We start from the raw sequence: 16,149 nt of genomic DNA on the forward strand, positions 1-16,149 counted from the left end.
CAGAAGGAAAAACAAACTGGCAGGGTCCAGCAAGATGAGACTCGTGTGTGTGTATATATATATATATATATATATATATATATATATATATATATATAGACATCTAAAACCTGCCCGCGCCAGAGCTAGCATGCCTTTCACTTAAAAAACAAACTTACGAGTCAAGGTTACACGCTTCAAGACCACATCCTCTCCATAAAGCACCAATCCAAAACATCCTGTTCATGATACAACGGCTCGACGGCTCATGACTTCGCAGCTGACGGTCTCAGGATTCCGATGTGAACTGCGCATCAACAGCTTCGCCGTACAGCGCCGCACCGCTCTCCGTTCTCGACCTTCGCCCCATGCTGCAGGTGTCGTCCTCGAGCTTCAAGTTCGTTACAGATCATAGAAACTCTGAATTCCTCTAAATGTCTGACAAATGGTGAATCAAATGGTTTGAGCTACAGAGAATAACCGAAGTGGATATGATGTTCATCCGATAGGTTAAGTGGTTCAAGCATCAGATCGTCTGAACAGCGAGCGGCAGACGCAGTAGGCTTGAGTACCTGATTCGGTGTCTGCAGCAACAATGGCTAACTAGAAGACAAACGCGCTGTCCAGTCTGTATCAGGATCGGAACAGCGCGTTTTGGTTGCTTCAAAATCTTGTCCCATGAATCTTCACCCACATAACTATCCCACCATCTATTAAATAGCTTTGCCTGGAACAAATACCCTCTGCCCTCCTCAAAATAGCGCAAAATTATCTTTAAAAATACACACACAGAGCTTTCGCTGTTGGAAAACCCATTCACCTACAAGTTGCCTTTCGAAGGCTACCAAGTTAACACAACAACAAACTCCAATTCAGCTGAACCGGCCGTGTCAGCAGATCTGGCGGCGTTACACCCACTGAGCCAGTAGCAGGGAGTCGGAAAACCAGAGTCGCCGATGACCCCGTGAAGAGCGTGACCAGACTCGGCAGACCTCGCGATGCATGTGTTACATTGGAGATGCCACTATACCCAGCGTATCCCTGCCTGGCGTGTCCCTCACCCCCGATGGAGCCCACGCCTCCGCCCGTGTTGCACTGCATCTCAACGCAATGCGCAATATTCTTTCAAGCGTTGAGTATCGCATTACACAGCATATTTGTAGTACTCGTGGGAGAACTGTGTGCAGGCGATAATTGCGGTCTCAGGATCTCCCAACCGCTACCTCCCGCCGCCCCGACAGCCGGTGCACCGGCAGACGGGAGGCGCGGCCAGCCCCCGCCCCCACACACGCTGCCCGCGCCGTGGCCGGCGGCGCTGTGCGGTGAGGCCCACTGAGCTGAACACGCCACCAGTCTACTCCTGGGTTGTAAGGGCTCTCCTGTGCAGCAGCAAGTGACGGCGGTGACGCCAAGGTTGCGTCCCATTGCGTAAGCCCGCCACTGCCAGCAGAGGGCATCGCCAGGGGACTGCTACCCCTCTCCCTCCCAGCACGACTCTCCACGTCACTTCCACCACGCGGCCGAGATGACAGTTAATGGTGACTCGGGACCGACTTAGTGGTTAGTGGTCCGGCTCGGCGATAACCTCACTGGCAGCAAACATAGCAGCGCAAGCATCTGCAGCTACGAAGCGTGCACTTGGACTACAACAAAATAAAATCATACTTACTAGCTGGACAGCTATGCTGAGCACAGTTTTAAGTGAGAAGCGCCGGTTACAAATGTCAAACACGTCTTCTAGGCTGGGTCCGAGCAGCTCCAGGGTTAGCGCGCGGTACTTGCTATTGCACATACCATAGTAATAGACCTCTGGTATGCCTTCTACGGGTGCAGCGTCGCAGGCAGAGCCGTGCCGGTGCACCAAAACAGACAGAGAACGGAGGGACCGGCGTCAGTGACATGCCACGAAAGCGACACACATGCGGCCGGGCGCCGGCGACCGCCGCCCGGCGCGCCCCAGCCCGGCGGCGGCGGCGCAGGCTGCGCTCGAGCGCCACTTCCTGTGCTCGGCTCCGACGGCACGACACGGCACGGCCACGCAAGCTAGCCAACGAGCAGACGGCCAGCGGACGGCACGCACGGACAGCGGCCGGCCGAGCGAGCCAGCCGAGCTAGCCAGCCGACGAGCGGGTCAGGCGCGCACGGGCAGCGGCCGGCCGAGCGAGCCAGCCGAGCCAGCCAGCCGAGCTAGCCAGCTGTACTTACTAATTGCACAGCTATCAACAACACGGTTTTAAGGGAGAACTTCCGGTCACAAAGGTCAAACAGGTCTTCCAGACTGGGGCCCAGCAGCTCCATAACCAGGGCGTTGTAGCGCCCGCACGGGCCGAAGTAGTACACCTTGGGCACGCCGTCTGTGGAGCAGCGGGTCGGGTCAGGCCGCCAGCCGCCGTCACCTGCCAGCCTCAACCCACGGGCAAACACACGGCGGGCGAGACACACGGGACAAACGTCACACTAACCCGGCACAACATCCGCTGGCGGCTGTGCGCCAGTCGGCTGGCGTCGGAGGTTGAATCGATGCCGGGCGGCCGGCCGATGAGTGCACGCCTGTGCCGTCTGATCACCATTGATCGCGGTCGGGCCGCCCTCTCGCCCTCGCCCCGTGAGCATTACACGCCGGCCGGGCCGGCTCCCTCCTGACCTGCTGAGCAGCCGCCGCCTGCTGACGGCCCGCCGCCCGTCAGCGAGACGGCAGGGCAGGTATCAGGAGGACGTCCCCAGCCCGGCCGTCCCAGCGACAGCCCGGCTGACCACACCGCAGCGGCCAGCCGTGGCACGCCGCAGCGCTGCTCACCCCTCCCCTCGGCCCACTACCGCTCCCCGCTCGGGGAGGACGATTCTGTTTCAGGGAGCGGTGACAGTAGATGTTGCGCCCGGCCACGCCTCGCTCGCGCTCGTCACCGCCGCTGGTAGGCCAGCGAGGCTCGTCCGGCTCCGGCACCTGCTCCGGCGCCGCAGCCGATACCCGGCCGTCACGTGACCAGGCGGCGCGGTCACGTGACGCGTCCGCCGTCAGCGGCTGATTGTGTGCCGTGATTGAGCTGGGGACGACCGATAGCGCAGGGCTGGTCCGGCAGCCGCCAGCCGCGATCAGCCGGGATCAAACCGCCGCTGGCATCGACCCCCGGCCAGCGGCGGCGGCCCGGCGACAGCGGCGTCCGTTCCGGACGGAGCGTGTCGTCAGCTGCTGCCGCCGTCCCGCACCCGGCGCCGTCGGGACGAGTGGCGTCCGCAGCGGCCCGTCGCGTTTGAGCCGTGCGACCCAAACGACACGTCGACGCCGGCTGGCGCGGTCGATGTCCAGAAATACCGGACCGGCGGCGGTGGTGGCGGCCGCGGCCTGACCGCGCCGAGCGGCGCCGCCCTGACCCACCCGGCGGCCGCGGCCTGACCGCACCAAGCGGCGCCGCCCTGACCCACCCGGCGGCCGCGGCCTGACCGCGCCGAGCGGCGCCGCCCTGACCCCTGGCGGCCGCGGCCTGACCACCCGGCGGCCGCGGCCTGACCGCGCCGAGCGGCGCCACCCTGACCCGCCTGGCGGCTGCGACCTGACTGTGCCGTGCCGCGCCGCCCTAACCCGCCCGGCGGCCGCTGGCGACACCAGCCGCTGGCGGCGGGAGAGCGGCGCGAGCGCCGGCTGACCAGAGGCCGTCGCCAGCAGCGGCCGGCGCCGGCGCACTGGCACGTGTGGCCCTGTGCCGTCCCCACGGGCGAAGGACGCGTCGGCTGTCCGGCAGCCCTCGCGTCCCGGCGTGGCCCCACGGCCTCCCCGTAGTGGTCGACGCAGACTCGAACCAGCGGGATAGTGGCTTCAGTGGCTTCAGTCATCCCTAGCCCGTTCACGCAGGCTGCATATGCAGATCAGGTGGCTCAACGGGTCTACCCGGTTGGCAACAACACCGAATACAGAACCGGTTTTAAAGTGGCGAGGCGTTCAAATGAGGAGAATCTGCAATACCTTAAGTGGAATACAGAACAGAACATGGATATTTAGCAACTTCCCTCAACCCAACAAAGGCTGCATAACGTAACCAAATTATTGTGTCGTCCTCGTTGTCAGTCCGTGGCGCTCACTGTTGTTCAGGCAGCGTGTGGCAGACCCGCCAGCGGCCACCTCCAGATCGATGAGTGCCGACGCATCTTGACACGGCTCCAAATGGCGCCTTGCTGGGCGTCGGCGACGGACGGACGCGCCGCCACCGCCGCCCGGAAGTGGGGGCCGTGCCGATCTGTGTCAGCCGGTCGGTGGCGGGGCGAAAGTGGAGCTGGGCCGGGTTGATCCTCATCCCCCCCCCCCCCCCTGCTGCAGCCGGCGGCACAGAGCCCAACATGCAGGCGGCGCCCGTCACCACACCGCACCGGCACCCAGCGGCGATAGCTGGCGCTCCAACGGCCCGCCAGACCGTCCGCCAGCGTTAGACCTGCCGGCCGCGGCCAGATCTCCCACCAGCCGTTGACCACAGCCAGACCGTCCTCTAACGTTAGACCTGCCGGCCGGGGTCAGATCTCCCACTAGCCGCTGACCACAGCCAACGTACAGACCCAGTCGTCAACGCAGATGTCCACCCCACGAGTAACGCACCCCAGCCGTGTAGGAGATGACACGGTGCGGTCAGCAACGCACGCCAGCCGTGTGCGAGATAGCGCAGTGCGGTCAACATCACGGCGGCGCTCTCCAGCCGGCGGCCGCCCGCCTGGCCCGGGGTCAGTGTCTCACGACCCGCAGCGGCAAGCACCGCACGCGCGCGCCCGCCACGGTCCGCGCATCAGCGCCCGCACACCTGACGCTTGCCGGGCGACCCAGTCGCGCACGAAACCGCCCCGGCCGATCGGCGCCACGGCCCTTGTCGACGCGTCTCCCAGAAAACAACCCCCGCCTGAACTGCAGCGCGCCATGAGGCCTGTCAGACAACGACGGTTGAGCCCCACGGCGCCCGGGCGCGAGTGGGGCAGTTCAGGGACGTTCGTTACACCGTCCGGGACGTTCCGTTGAGGGACGCATGAGCAGATGGAGGTCAAGCGATGGGCGGTGCGGCGCTCTACATCGGCGCTGTGTTTGGGGTCACATCGCTGCCCGGCGTCAGCCGAGCCGCCCGGCCAGCGCGACAGACGCCGCTCCCACAGGCGTCACAACGGCAACACCGCCAGTGGATGGCAGACGAGACAAGCGGATGAAAGCGTGCGCAGACGGCACGCTTCGGCGTGCCACCTCTGCGCTTCCGACTAGGCCGCAGACCGGTCGGCAGCAAAACACTAAATGACAGACCCCTTCGGACAGGGGGCAGCTCGGCCAGCATCAGGACAGGGGGCACCGGAGCGTGCCTATCGTGCCGCCCGAGGTGAACCGGACAGCTGACTCCCGGAGTACGACCCTGCTGACCGGCGGCCGCCGCCGGCGCTGGAGGCGGCCGTTAGGCGCCGGGCGCCGCCGTGGCAGGGCAGGGCGGCGCGGCGCTCGCTCGCGCCCCGGGCGGCTGGCCAGCGCGCCAGCTCCCCCGACCAGCGCCCCGTGCCCAGCTCCGGCCGGTAGCGCCACACCGCCGGCGGCGCCGCCGACCGGAGCCGGCGGCGGCCGGCCACTGGCCGGAAAGCGACGGGGATGGCACCGGAAGTCGTTGGGGACGGACAGGAAGCCGGCGAGAGCTGCCGCGGACTGGCCCGAATCCTCCGGGAGTGAGTCACGGGAACACGTCCCGAACGTCGGCACTTGGCCGGCCGCTACATGGCAACCTGAGAAATCATGGCTGATTGAGGACCACCGAGCTTCATTCCAAAGCGAGCGAGCAGCGCGCTGATGACGGCCGCTCTGGGGCTCTGCTCCACCAACGTCAGGACACCGGCGTGCTCTCTGCTTGCCGCTGAGTGGGCGGCCGCTCTGGGGCTCTGCTCCACCAACGTCAGGACACCGGCTGTGCTCTCTGCTTGCCGCTGAGTGGCGGCCGCTCTGGGGCTCTGCTCCTACCAACGTCCGGTCAGGACACCGGCTGCGCTCTCTGCTTGCCGCTGAGTGACGGCCGCTCTGGGGCTCTGCTCCACCAACGTCAGGACACCGGCTGTGCTCTCTGCTTGCCGCTGAGTGGCGGCCGCTCTGGGGCTCTGCTCCAACAACGTCCGGACACCGGCTGCGCTCTCTGCTTGCCGCTGAGTGGCGGCCGCTCTGGGGCTCTGCTCCAACAACGCCCGGACACCGGCTGTGCTCTCTGCTTGCCGCTGAGTGGCGGCCGCTCTGGGGCTCTGCTCCAACAACGTCCGGACACCGGCTGTGCTCTCTGCTTGCCGCTGTCCCCACCATACACTTTACCTCCACTAAAAAGTACCACGAGTTACTACAAGCAGGGATACACCTGACGACAGTAATGCTTGACGTTTTTTAACTGAGCTTGATAGAAAAAACAACGTGATTTATGGAATCAGCACCCCAGCATTGCCCGCGACCGCCTTGTAGGATATCTGAGCGATAACAACTGATGCACAGTGTAATTGGACAAAGCGCACTTTCAACGTGAATGAATGACTAAAGCTTTAAGGCATGACGGATATTACGTCTCCCGTCACCATTTGTAATATAACTGACTGTTTGAAGTTACGATACTAACGTGATTGGTAAATATCATCCATGTAGCAAGGGCAAATGCGAGCCCGACCCGGAGGCAACAGCGGGGAACATTACCACCTTCAGTGATTTTCCAGTCAAATCAGGCCGTTTCGGGACATCACAGAGAAGCACAAGCCAGGCGCAGTCGGCTGCTGACGCCGCCTGCCGCCCAGCCCGCTGCTCGGGGCAAGTGGCAACATGTCCCGGGCCGGGCCGGAAAACTGGGACTGGCGGCCGGACTGGCCGGCCGCCGCCCGTCCGCCGGCGTACACACGGCCAGCCTTGAACCGGGCCTGAGTCATGGCCAGCCGGGCCGCCGCCGCCGCCGCCACCGCTCGGCATCACAGCCGCCGAGCCACCGGCTGCCAGCCACTCTCGGGCCGCAGCCATCCATCACCAGCAGCGCCGCACAAGTCCCGGCTGACGGACACCCTCTGATCTCAGCCCCGTCCCAGCACCAGCAGCGCCGCACAAGTCCCGGCTGACGGACACCCTCTGATCTCAGCCCCGTCCCGGCACCAGCAGCACCGCACAAGTCCCGGCTGACGGACGCCCTCGTCCCGGCACCAGCAGCGCCGCACAAGTCCCGGCTGACGGACACCCTCTGATCTCAGCCCCGTCCCGGCACCAGCAGCGCCGCAAAAGTCCCGGCTGACGGACACCCTCTGATCTCAGCCCCGTCCCGGCACCAGCAGCGCCGCAAAAGTCCCGGCTGACGGACACCCTCTGATCTCAGCCCCGTCCCGGCACCAGCAGTGTCGCAGACGTGCCGATTGCATGGCGCCCTCATGACCTGCAGAGCAACACCGGAACCTTCGAGTCACATCACAAGTCATGCCGATCCGCAGAAGCGGTAGGGCCTCCCCGATCTGCTCCCAGCATAGGCGGCATGCTCATCAGGATGTGTAGTAGTGTTCAAGGCGCTCCTGTTGTGCTTCCATCAGGCCTTTGTCGCCGACGGCCCACGTCAGCTGTTTGGCCCGCACACCAGCACGTCTGCCTTACAGCAGTCGGGCGGCGCAGGCTGAAACGATGACGTCATATCCCGCCGGCTGCACAGACCGATGCCCCCGTCACTCCGCGACAGACAATGACGTCACCGCTCTGAATAGTTGTCGGCGTCAGCCAACGCCCACAAATGATGACACAATGTGGTCTTAAGGGCCCAGGGGCACAGCGAGCCCCAAGCCAGGGTGCTATAGCATTAAAAGATTTGGACAGCCCTGCCACTCAGGACGCCTAATATTGGGGCACTGTCACCAGCAGTACCGCAGTGCAAAGTAGTACCGGTACCGCAGCAGTGTCGCCAGCCTCCGATTTCAACAGTGCTGTGGCCGTCTGAGCTCTGACCTCATCAACAGATTTCAAAGGCATGATTTAGAAAATACAGGTTATCTTATGGAAAGAGCTCTGAATTCTCTTTACCAATGGTTTTGCCACAACGGGGTAAGAGTCAACACCGCAAAACAATGCTGATGCTCCGCACGCCAGCAGTGCTGATGAGTCAGCAGACGGCGCTGCTCTGACGTTTTTTTCTGGCGACAAGGGCCTCGAAAAACATCCGACCACCGCCGTCTAGCCAGCCGGTGGTTCTGCCACACCGGGGTAGAATATGACGTCAACGCTCTGATTAGTTGCGGGCGTCGGCTAACCACCGTCGTCTCGCCGGCCGGTCAACGCTCTGATTAGTTGTGGGCGTCGGCTAACCACCGTCGTCTCGCCGGCCGGTCAACGCTCTGATTAGTTGTGGGCGTCGGCTAACCACCGTCGTCTCACCGGCCGGTCACTGCTCTGAATAGTTGCGGGCGTCGGCTAACCACCGTCGTCTCTCCGGCCGGTCAGCGCTCTGATTAGTTGTGGGCGTCGCCTAACCACCGACGTTTCGCCGGCCGGTGGTTCCGCCATGCCGGGGCGGAATAGGACGTCACCGCTCTGATTAGTTGTGGGCGTCGGCTAACCACCTTCGTCTCGCCGGCCGGTCACCGCTCTGATTAGTTGTGGGCGTCGCCTAACCACCGCCGTCTCGCCGGTCGGTGGTTCCGCCATGCTGGGGTGGAATAGGACGTCACCGCTCTGATTAGTTGTGGGCGTCGGCTAACCACCGCCGTCTCGCCGGCCGGTGGTTCCGCCATGCCGGGGTGGAATAGGACACCGCCGGGCAATGGTGCGAGCCAGCTGACAAACGAATGTGTCGGAGCCAGTAGCAGTGAATGTACCCCGGTCAGCCGGGCGACTCCCATTTTCGAGTCGTGCGCAGCTTGAGGCGTAACATTATGATCGCAGCTACAGTTCACTGTCAGCGCATATATAGGAGTGCATGCTTCTGAACAACGCGGTCTGACGCAACGGCCTATGATTATCGACCTTGACCTGCAGGCATTTCCTTCCCAGGAACACATACAAAATGGCGCAAGATAAATGCTTGCTGCGGACCACGTTGCGCGTTGTTGATATTGCGGTCTCACACGCCACAGCATGTGGGTTATCTCGCCGGGCCTGCAAATACTGGTAGACTGAAAAATATTCCGAGAAATATAATACTTCTTGTCCAACGCATTGTCTACAGCATAATCAGCTGTAGTAGGCTATTGATAATGGGTTCCGGGGCCGGCTTTCAGTCAGCCCAGTCAGCGGTTAACCAGCGCGGCCGGCTGTATTTATGCCTACGGGCACTGACCACGTGACCTGGCTGAGGTCGCTTGTGCGGGCCGCAGTGGCTGCAGACTGGAGAAATGGACGGCCGGGTGTGGCCGGGGGTTGAGTTTGTCCAGGAGAGCGATTAAAAGACAAATGACCAAGTGAACCAAGTCTACATAATCATCACTCCTCCTCCGCCAGCTGGGCGACCTCTCGTCCAAGCCAACAGCCAAGGAGGCAGACAGTGAGAGAGGTAGGCGAGGGAGGCGGGGGGGGGGAGGGCGAGGGAGGAAGCTAGCGGGCGAGGGAGGCGAGGGAGGCGAGGGAGGAAGTCAGCGAGGGAGGCGGAACGAGAGAGGGAAGTGGCGAGGGGAAGATGGCGAGGGAGGCAGCGGCGAGACTGGCGGGCGGCAATCAGAAGACGATAAGGGGAGGGCAGTGAGGGCGGAAAATGGGGAGGCAGGGAGTCGGCAAGGGAAGCACGGAGGACCGCGACTGCCGACCGCGTCCGGGCCGGCTGTTGCGTGCCCCGCCGTCTACCAATGACGCGGGCAATGGCCCAGCCGCCGCCAAACTGGAGCTCCAGATGAACCGCCGAGCAAAACAGACGACGCCGCGCAAAATGCTGTATCGATACCGATGACAACATGTCACTAATGGCTGAGGCTCATCACAGCAGTGATCTCTACCCGCTAAAGCGGCTGAAAGCGGCCGCACCGCGCCCAATCTGTCTAAAGCGGGGCCGCCAGCCGGTTTGTCAACCAGACCTCGCGTGGTGGTCGTCCACCGCGTCAGGTGCGGTGGTGGGCACAGTCATGGAAAACAGACTGCAGACAATCACGACTGAACAGCACCCCAGCAACGCAATGACTGAGCATGAAGCTGAGCATCGGCCAAAAACGCCGAGACCGATCAAAACAAATAATTAGGATTGCTGGCCAGCGATCACAGATATACGTGCATCACCGACAGCCCGACTTGATCTGAGCGATGGACGAGCTTATCCTGGGTGCCGCGAGGCGGCCAGAGCGTAGGCGCGGGACCGACGTCAGAAAACCACGCGCCAGTTCCAGACGGCAAGGCAGCCGGCGTCACCGCCCGCCGGGGGAAGACCGCACGCAACACCTGCGGGCCGAATGGGACCCCGCGCGGCATCGCGCCCGGCCGTCGGCGGCGCCGGCCGACCGAGCGGCACCCCATCCGTAGTTGGGCCGGTGCGGCGCACTACCGCAGTCGAGCAATTCACGCGCCGGGCAGTGACGTCAGCTCGCCGGCCTACCGCCGCCGGCTTCATGGACTATTGATCACGAGCGCCGACGCCGCCGCCGCCGCGGGTGCGCCACGTCGTCCCGCCGCGTTCGCCGAACTGGCGGCCAACGCGCGGACCGCTTCTGGATACACCGCTGGCCGCCAAACACCGGGAACCGCCACGCCGCGCTGGGGGGAGGGGCTCCCGCCCCAAACAGCCGGCGTTCCGGGCGCACCGGTCGGCGGGCGTGGGCCGGCAGTGACACGGCGGCACCGGTGACGCAGCGCTGCCGCCGGCACCACGCGGCCGCCAGCGGCGCCCACCTGGCCCCTAGCCCAGTGCTCGTCGGACGCACAGAAATACCGACCACGCGGGCGGGACGGGACAGCGCGCCGGGCCGGCCGGAAGTGCCGCGCGAGGTTTTGCGGACGACACAAGATCACCGCCGCCGCACGTCAGCTGGGCTGACTCAGAGCCGCAGTTGACCGCCGCCCGGAGATAACGACAGACGGCCAGCAAGACCTCGGGACACCGAGAAACGTCCAGCAGAGCCTGGGGACACCGCCAGACGGCCAGCAAGACCTGAGGACACCGCGAGACGGCCAGCAGGGCCTGAATTACACCGGGAGACGGCCAGCAGAGCCTGGTGACACCGGGAGACAGACAGCAAGGCCTGGAGACAACGGGAGACGGCCGGCCGAGCCTGGGGGCACCGGGAGATGGCCAGCAGAGCCTGGTGACACCGGGAGACGGCCAGCAGGGCCTGGAGACAACGGGAGACGGCCGGCCGAGCCCGGGGGCACCGGGAGACGGCCAGCCGAGCCTGGGGGCACCGGGAGATGGCCAGCTAGGCCTGAACTTACCAGGAGACAGACAGCTAGGCCAGAGGACGTCGGGAGACGGCCAGCGAAGCCTGGAGATACAGGGAGACGGCCAGCGAGATCCGAAGCGGGTATGGGGGGTTTTCTAGCTGCTGCCGCCTCTGAACGGTGAACAGCGCGGGAGGGCATTCCCGGAGCGGCCGCCGAACGGCTTGCGTCGTCAGTTCCCGGAGCGAAGGTCGGCACCCGCCAACGCTATCAATAGCCGTTTCGGTTTACATCCGCATTTTTGAAGGTTGTGGTCGATTCGAAGCCGGTATGCGTGCGTTTGACTCGAGGGCTATTAACTGACGTGCAAGGTTAGCTAAAATGATCGCAGGTTTCCCCTAACTGATATGACAAGGTTACCTCCCACACCAGTTTCCGCGTGGGAAACAGCAAAATATGCGGTGGTTAATGTTCATTTGCCAAGAAATGTGGGGTTACGAACGCTTGGTAGCAAAGCCAAAGACAGGACTGCAGTCTTTCTGAAGCAACCTTTCCACACACGTTCCTGGAGCATTAGGCATCCCTACCGAAGGACTCCCAAGAGTGTGCAGTCTGAATCCGACCCCAGGCTTGAGCAAACCGGCCCGCTCTCACTAGACCCGCGAGCCGCCGGGCACGGGCACGCCACTGCGTCCGCACGACACGATTGGACACGTCCACCCAACGCCGGCCGCCGGCTGGGGCCGCCGAAGCCCCGGCCGCAGACGCCCGCCACGTGCTGGGAGCCGGGGGCCGGCAGCCGCCGCCAGCCTACCGAGCACCGGACCCGGACGGCCACAGACGCTCCTTGAACCGAGTCCGGGCGATGGCGCCGGCCACGTTCGGCCGAGTGATCAGCGGAAAATGCCATCGGTCCCGCCCGGCCACTGGCGCCAGCACGCCGACGGACGCTTGGTGGCCGAGGCGGCCGTCGGCACGCGGCGCCGGTGCCGGTGGCTCGGCCCCAGTCGGTCGCCTTTGGCGGGGCTGCAGTGGGACCAGTGAGCTGGACAGGCGTTCAAGGGCAAAGGACGAAAGGAAAAGGATCTGTGAGAACGGGTACGAAAAGGAGGGCGAGTCGGGCGAAAGTCGGGCGACACGGACACACGCATAAAGCGACGATGGTAAGGAGACCAAGGAGCGAAAACGACAACAGCGAATGGCACGGAGACAACGGAGACAGAGCGGAGCAAAGAGGGCAGCCACGTTTACCACACTGTGGTTTTCGCTGAGGAACATTAACGTTCACAGTGCACCGCACGCCCCGAAGCCAGCGGTTGCCACGCCGCATAATACGCACACCATGACAGCGTCACGTGACCAGGGCTGTTCCCACGCCGCGGTGACGTCACGTAGCCTGGCGACCAGCCGGGCCGCGCCGCGCGCCCCTGATACCGCGCGGCGTGTCGGCCGACCACGCCCTCCGGCGCCGCCAGCCGCAGCAGAGGGCTCCCACGAGGACGGGCTCAGTTCAGGACGGCAGGCGAGGGTGCGACCGCCGCCGCGGGCTGGGCGAACAGCAGCCGCTAGGACACAAAGCACCTTATCGCCGAGAGACAGAGGCAACCAGCCCGTCTGCGCAACGACGATGATAATTGAAAGCCTGCTGGGTCACGTGCAGTAGGGCGCATACATACAGCGTGTCTGTGCACCGTGAACGTCCGGCCGGGCAGCCTCTCGGGACGGCGGCACTGGCCGGCCGGCGGCGCCCACGTCGTTGGTGAGGCGCGGCGCTCTCTGCCGACATAAGCCTGAGGACAGGCGTCACCGCCGGCCGGGCGCGAGATCCCGGCGCCGGCGGAAGTGCGCCGGGCCGCCTGATGCGCCCGCTCCGCCGGCCGGGAGCGGCGGGCCTTGTTCTCGCAGCGGTGACGGACGACGCCACGGGGTGTCGGCGACTGGCCGCGCCGCGCGCTGGCAGCGCCGTTGGCATTCCCGACATAGCGGCGCCGCGCTCCGCTGACGGCGGCGGCGGTGGCCGGGCCGACGGTGAGCGCCGCCCGAGCCCAGCCGCCAGGGCGGCACAGCTCAATCCCGGCCGGCAGACGCCGTACGCCACACGCCGAGCAGGCCCGTCTCGGACGCTCGCTCTCCGACCGGCCCGATCGGCCCTCCCCGCGCGATCGCCCGCCGATCGGTCGTCCGCCGGCCAACACCATTTGGCCCACTCCTCAGCCGGCCACTCTGTACACCTCCCCTGCCGACCACTCTGTCCCACCACACCCACCCACCGACCCGTACCTCCCGGCGGGATCGGGCCATCCGAACCTCCCCGCGCACTCATCGACCGGCCAGCGGCAGCATTTACCCAGCATATCACCCGATAACAGCACGGCAGGGGCACCGGCATCAGTTCACTTACCGTGGCTGCCCAGCTGCCGGTAAAACCTGTACTCCAGGTGGAGCTGTGGAGCTTTCGACTTCATCGGCTCCTGCAAGACAGGCCGGCGGCATCAGCGGCGGCTTCCCGTGTCGGCCGGGACACGGCCAGCAGTCCAAATACAGGGCACGGCCCGCCAGACATAGCAGACAGAGTCTATGGAGCAGACGGCTCGCCGTACATAGCGAGCAGGGTTCATGGAGCAGACGGCTCGCCGGACATAGCGGACAGGGTTCATGGAGCAGACGGCTCGCCAGACACAGCAGACAGCTGAGCGCTGTCGGTGAGCCGTGTTTAAACAAGAGCACCCCACGCCGGCCGGGGTCAGCGGCCGGCAGCGGCGCGCGTCACGACCGGGCCGCCGAGGCCGAGCTGCTGCGGCCCGCCCAACACCGCTGAGCTTGGCTACGACGGCCAGCCGGCCACCGACCGAGTCACGCCTCGGTCCGCACACTCCGGCCACCGACCGAGTCACGCCTCGGTCCGCACACTCCGGCCACCGACCGAGTCACGCCTCGGTCCGCACACTCTGGCCACCGACCGAGTCACGCCTAGGTCCGCACACTCTGGCCACCGACCGAGTCACGCCTCGGTCCGCACACTCCGGCCACCGACCGAGTCACGCCTCGGTCCGCACACTCCGGCCACCGACCGAATCAAGCCTCGGTCCGCACACTCCGGCCACCGACCGAGTCACGCCTCGGTCCGCACACTCCAGCCACCGACCGAGTCACGCCTCGGTCCGCACACTCCGGCCACCGACCGAGTCACGCCTCGGTCCGCACACTCCGGCCACCGACCGAGTCACGCCTCGGTCCGCACACTCCGGCCACCCCAACAGGCACATGCTGAACTGGCGCCTAAGCGAACGATTCTAGCCAAATACGTCTGGTGTCGCAAATATATAGAGGAAGGTAACGGGCCGAAGGGGCCGCGCTAACAGTACGCTGCAATTAACGCCAGCCATTTCAGAACGCAGCTGGAACGCAGCTGGAACGCAGCTGTCGTTCGATACACAACAGTATGTGTAGTTACGTCAACATGGCGGGCAAAGCTGTTGGCCGTTGCTGCAATTGCATCCACATTTGCTATCATCTTGGCATTATTTCCAGCCCTCCAAAAACGACACAAACTAGCGAGCCAAATGAATCCAAATTGAAATGAGTTACGTGCCATGCCCGAAATTGGCTGGGCCCGGCGCCCAACTGCTGAACACAATGCTAGTACGTGTAAAGGGTGGGTAACAAACCCACCCCACCGTAGGCGCCCGCCCCACCGCAGGCGCCCGTCTCACCGTAGGCGCCCGCCTCACCGTAGGCGCCCGCCTCACCGCAGACGCCCGCCTCACCGTAGGCGCCCGCCCCACCGCAGGCGCCCGCCTCACCGTAGGCGCCCGCCCCACCGCAGGCGCCCGTCTCACCGTAGGCGCCCGCCTCACCGTAGGCGCCCGCCCCACCGCAGACGCCCGCCTCATCGTAGGCGCCCGCCTCACCGCAGGCGCCCGCCTCACCGCAGGCGCCCGCCACACCGCAGGGTGCCCGCCTCACCGCAGGCGCCCGCCCCACCGCCGACCGAGCTGGGCTCACCAGTTTGATGGCGACATGCTCGTTGTTGTAGATGTTCTTGCCGAGCCGGAGCTCGCCGAAGTTGCCGCACCCGATCTTCTTGCCCACGCGGAAATTGGGGCCGACCATGAGCACGCCCGAGGCGGCCGAGCCGGAGCCGGGGCCGGCCTGGCGCGAGCCCGTGCTGTGCACGTTGGTCCGGTTGGTGGCACTAGGCCGGGCGGCCGCGTGCCGGGCCGCGTCGGCGCCCGACCGCTCCTTGCCCTCGCGCTTCTGCATGCTCCGCGACTGGGCACTGGCACTAAAGTATCGGGACGCGGCGATGCCGAAGTGGGACACCTTGGCGCCGGCTGGGGTCACACCGCGGCAGCGCGGCGCGTCGCTAGCGGCGGGTGGTGGCCGCCGGCGGCGCGCGCACGGGCATCGGCCGCGGCCGGGCAGGCGGCGCCGGCGGGCCGCGCGCGCGGGGCGGGGACGGCTGGCGGCTCTCGCGTCCGCTGCAACAGCACAGGGCAGGTCAGTGTCGGTTGGCGGCGGATGACAGACGGGGGTCGTGTGACCCAGGCTGCTGGAGCCCCACCCTGGTATGGCCTGGTCAGGCGCACCGGCCCACACGTCACGCTCCACCCCTCGGTAGAAGCGGCCAAGCTAGCGACCAGTGACTCAGATGCTGCTGCCCTTCAAGGACGACTCGTTGCACCACGTGAAAAGTGCGCTACCCTACAGTTGCCAGAACTGAGCTTCCCCAAACATCAGCATAAATCAGTGCCAGGTAATAGTGAACAAGGGGATAAACTCAAGGCAAGCTTTTTAGCTTTGCTTGGTCCTTGGCCATCATCCTTTAAATGGGGTGAGTCTATCACAGCATTTGTATTGTTTCATTGCATTGTAAG

General features: G+C 64.7%; 1 protein-coding gene across 1 annotated transcript in view; it reads right to left on the reverse strand.

Moving 5' to 3' along the window:
* LOC119101578 (casein kinase I) overlaps positions 1–15,661 on the reverse strand; it is a 61,437-nt gene extending 45,776 nt beyond the window's left edge. The window contains exons 1-3 of the mRNA XM_037224926.1: positions 15,278–15,661; positions 13,674–13,743; positions 1,649–1,800 (exon numbers count right to left, since the gene is read on the reverse strand). Coding sequence (XP_037080821.1) covers positions 1,649–1,800; positions 13,674–13,743; positions 15,278–15,535 — 480 coding nt within the window. The 5' untranslated portion in view covers positions 15,536–15,661. The remainder of the gene's footprint in view (positions 1–1,648; positions 1,801–13,673; positions 13,744–15,277) is intronic.
* Between the last annotated feature and the right edge of the window lie 488 nt (positions 15,662–16,149).

The sequence above is a fragment of the Pollicipes pollicipes genome, unplaced genomic scaffold (assembly GCF_011947565.3).
Source record: "Pollicipes pollicipes isolate AB1234 unplaced genomic scaffold, Ppol_2.1 Scaffold_4881;HRSCAF=5763_pilon_pilon_pilon, whole genome shotgun sequence".
NCBI classification, from domain to species: domain Eukaryota; kingdom Metazoa; phylum Arthropoda; class Thecostraca; order Pollicipedomorpha; family Pollicipedidae; genus Pollicipes; species Pollicipes pollicipes.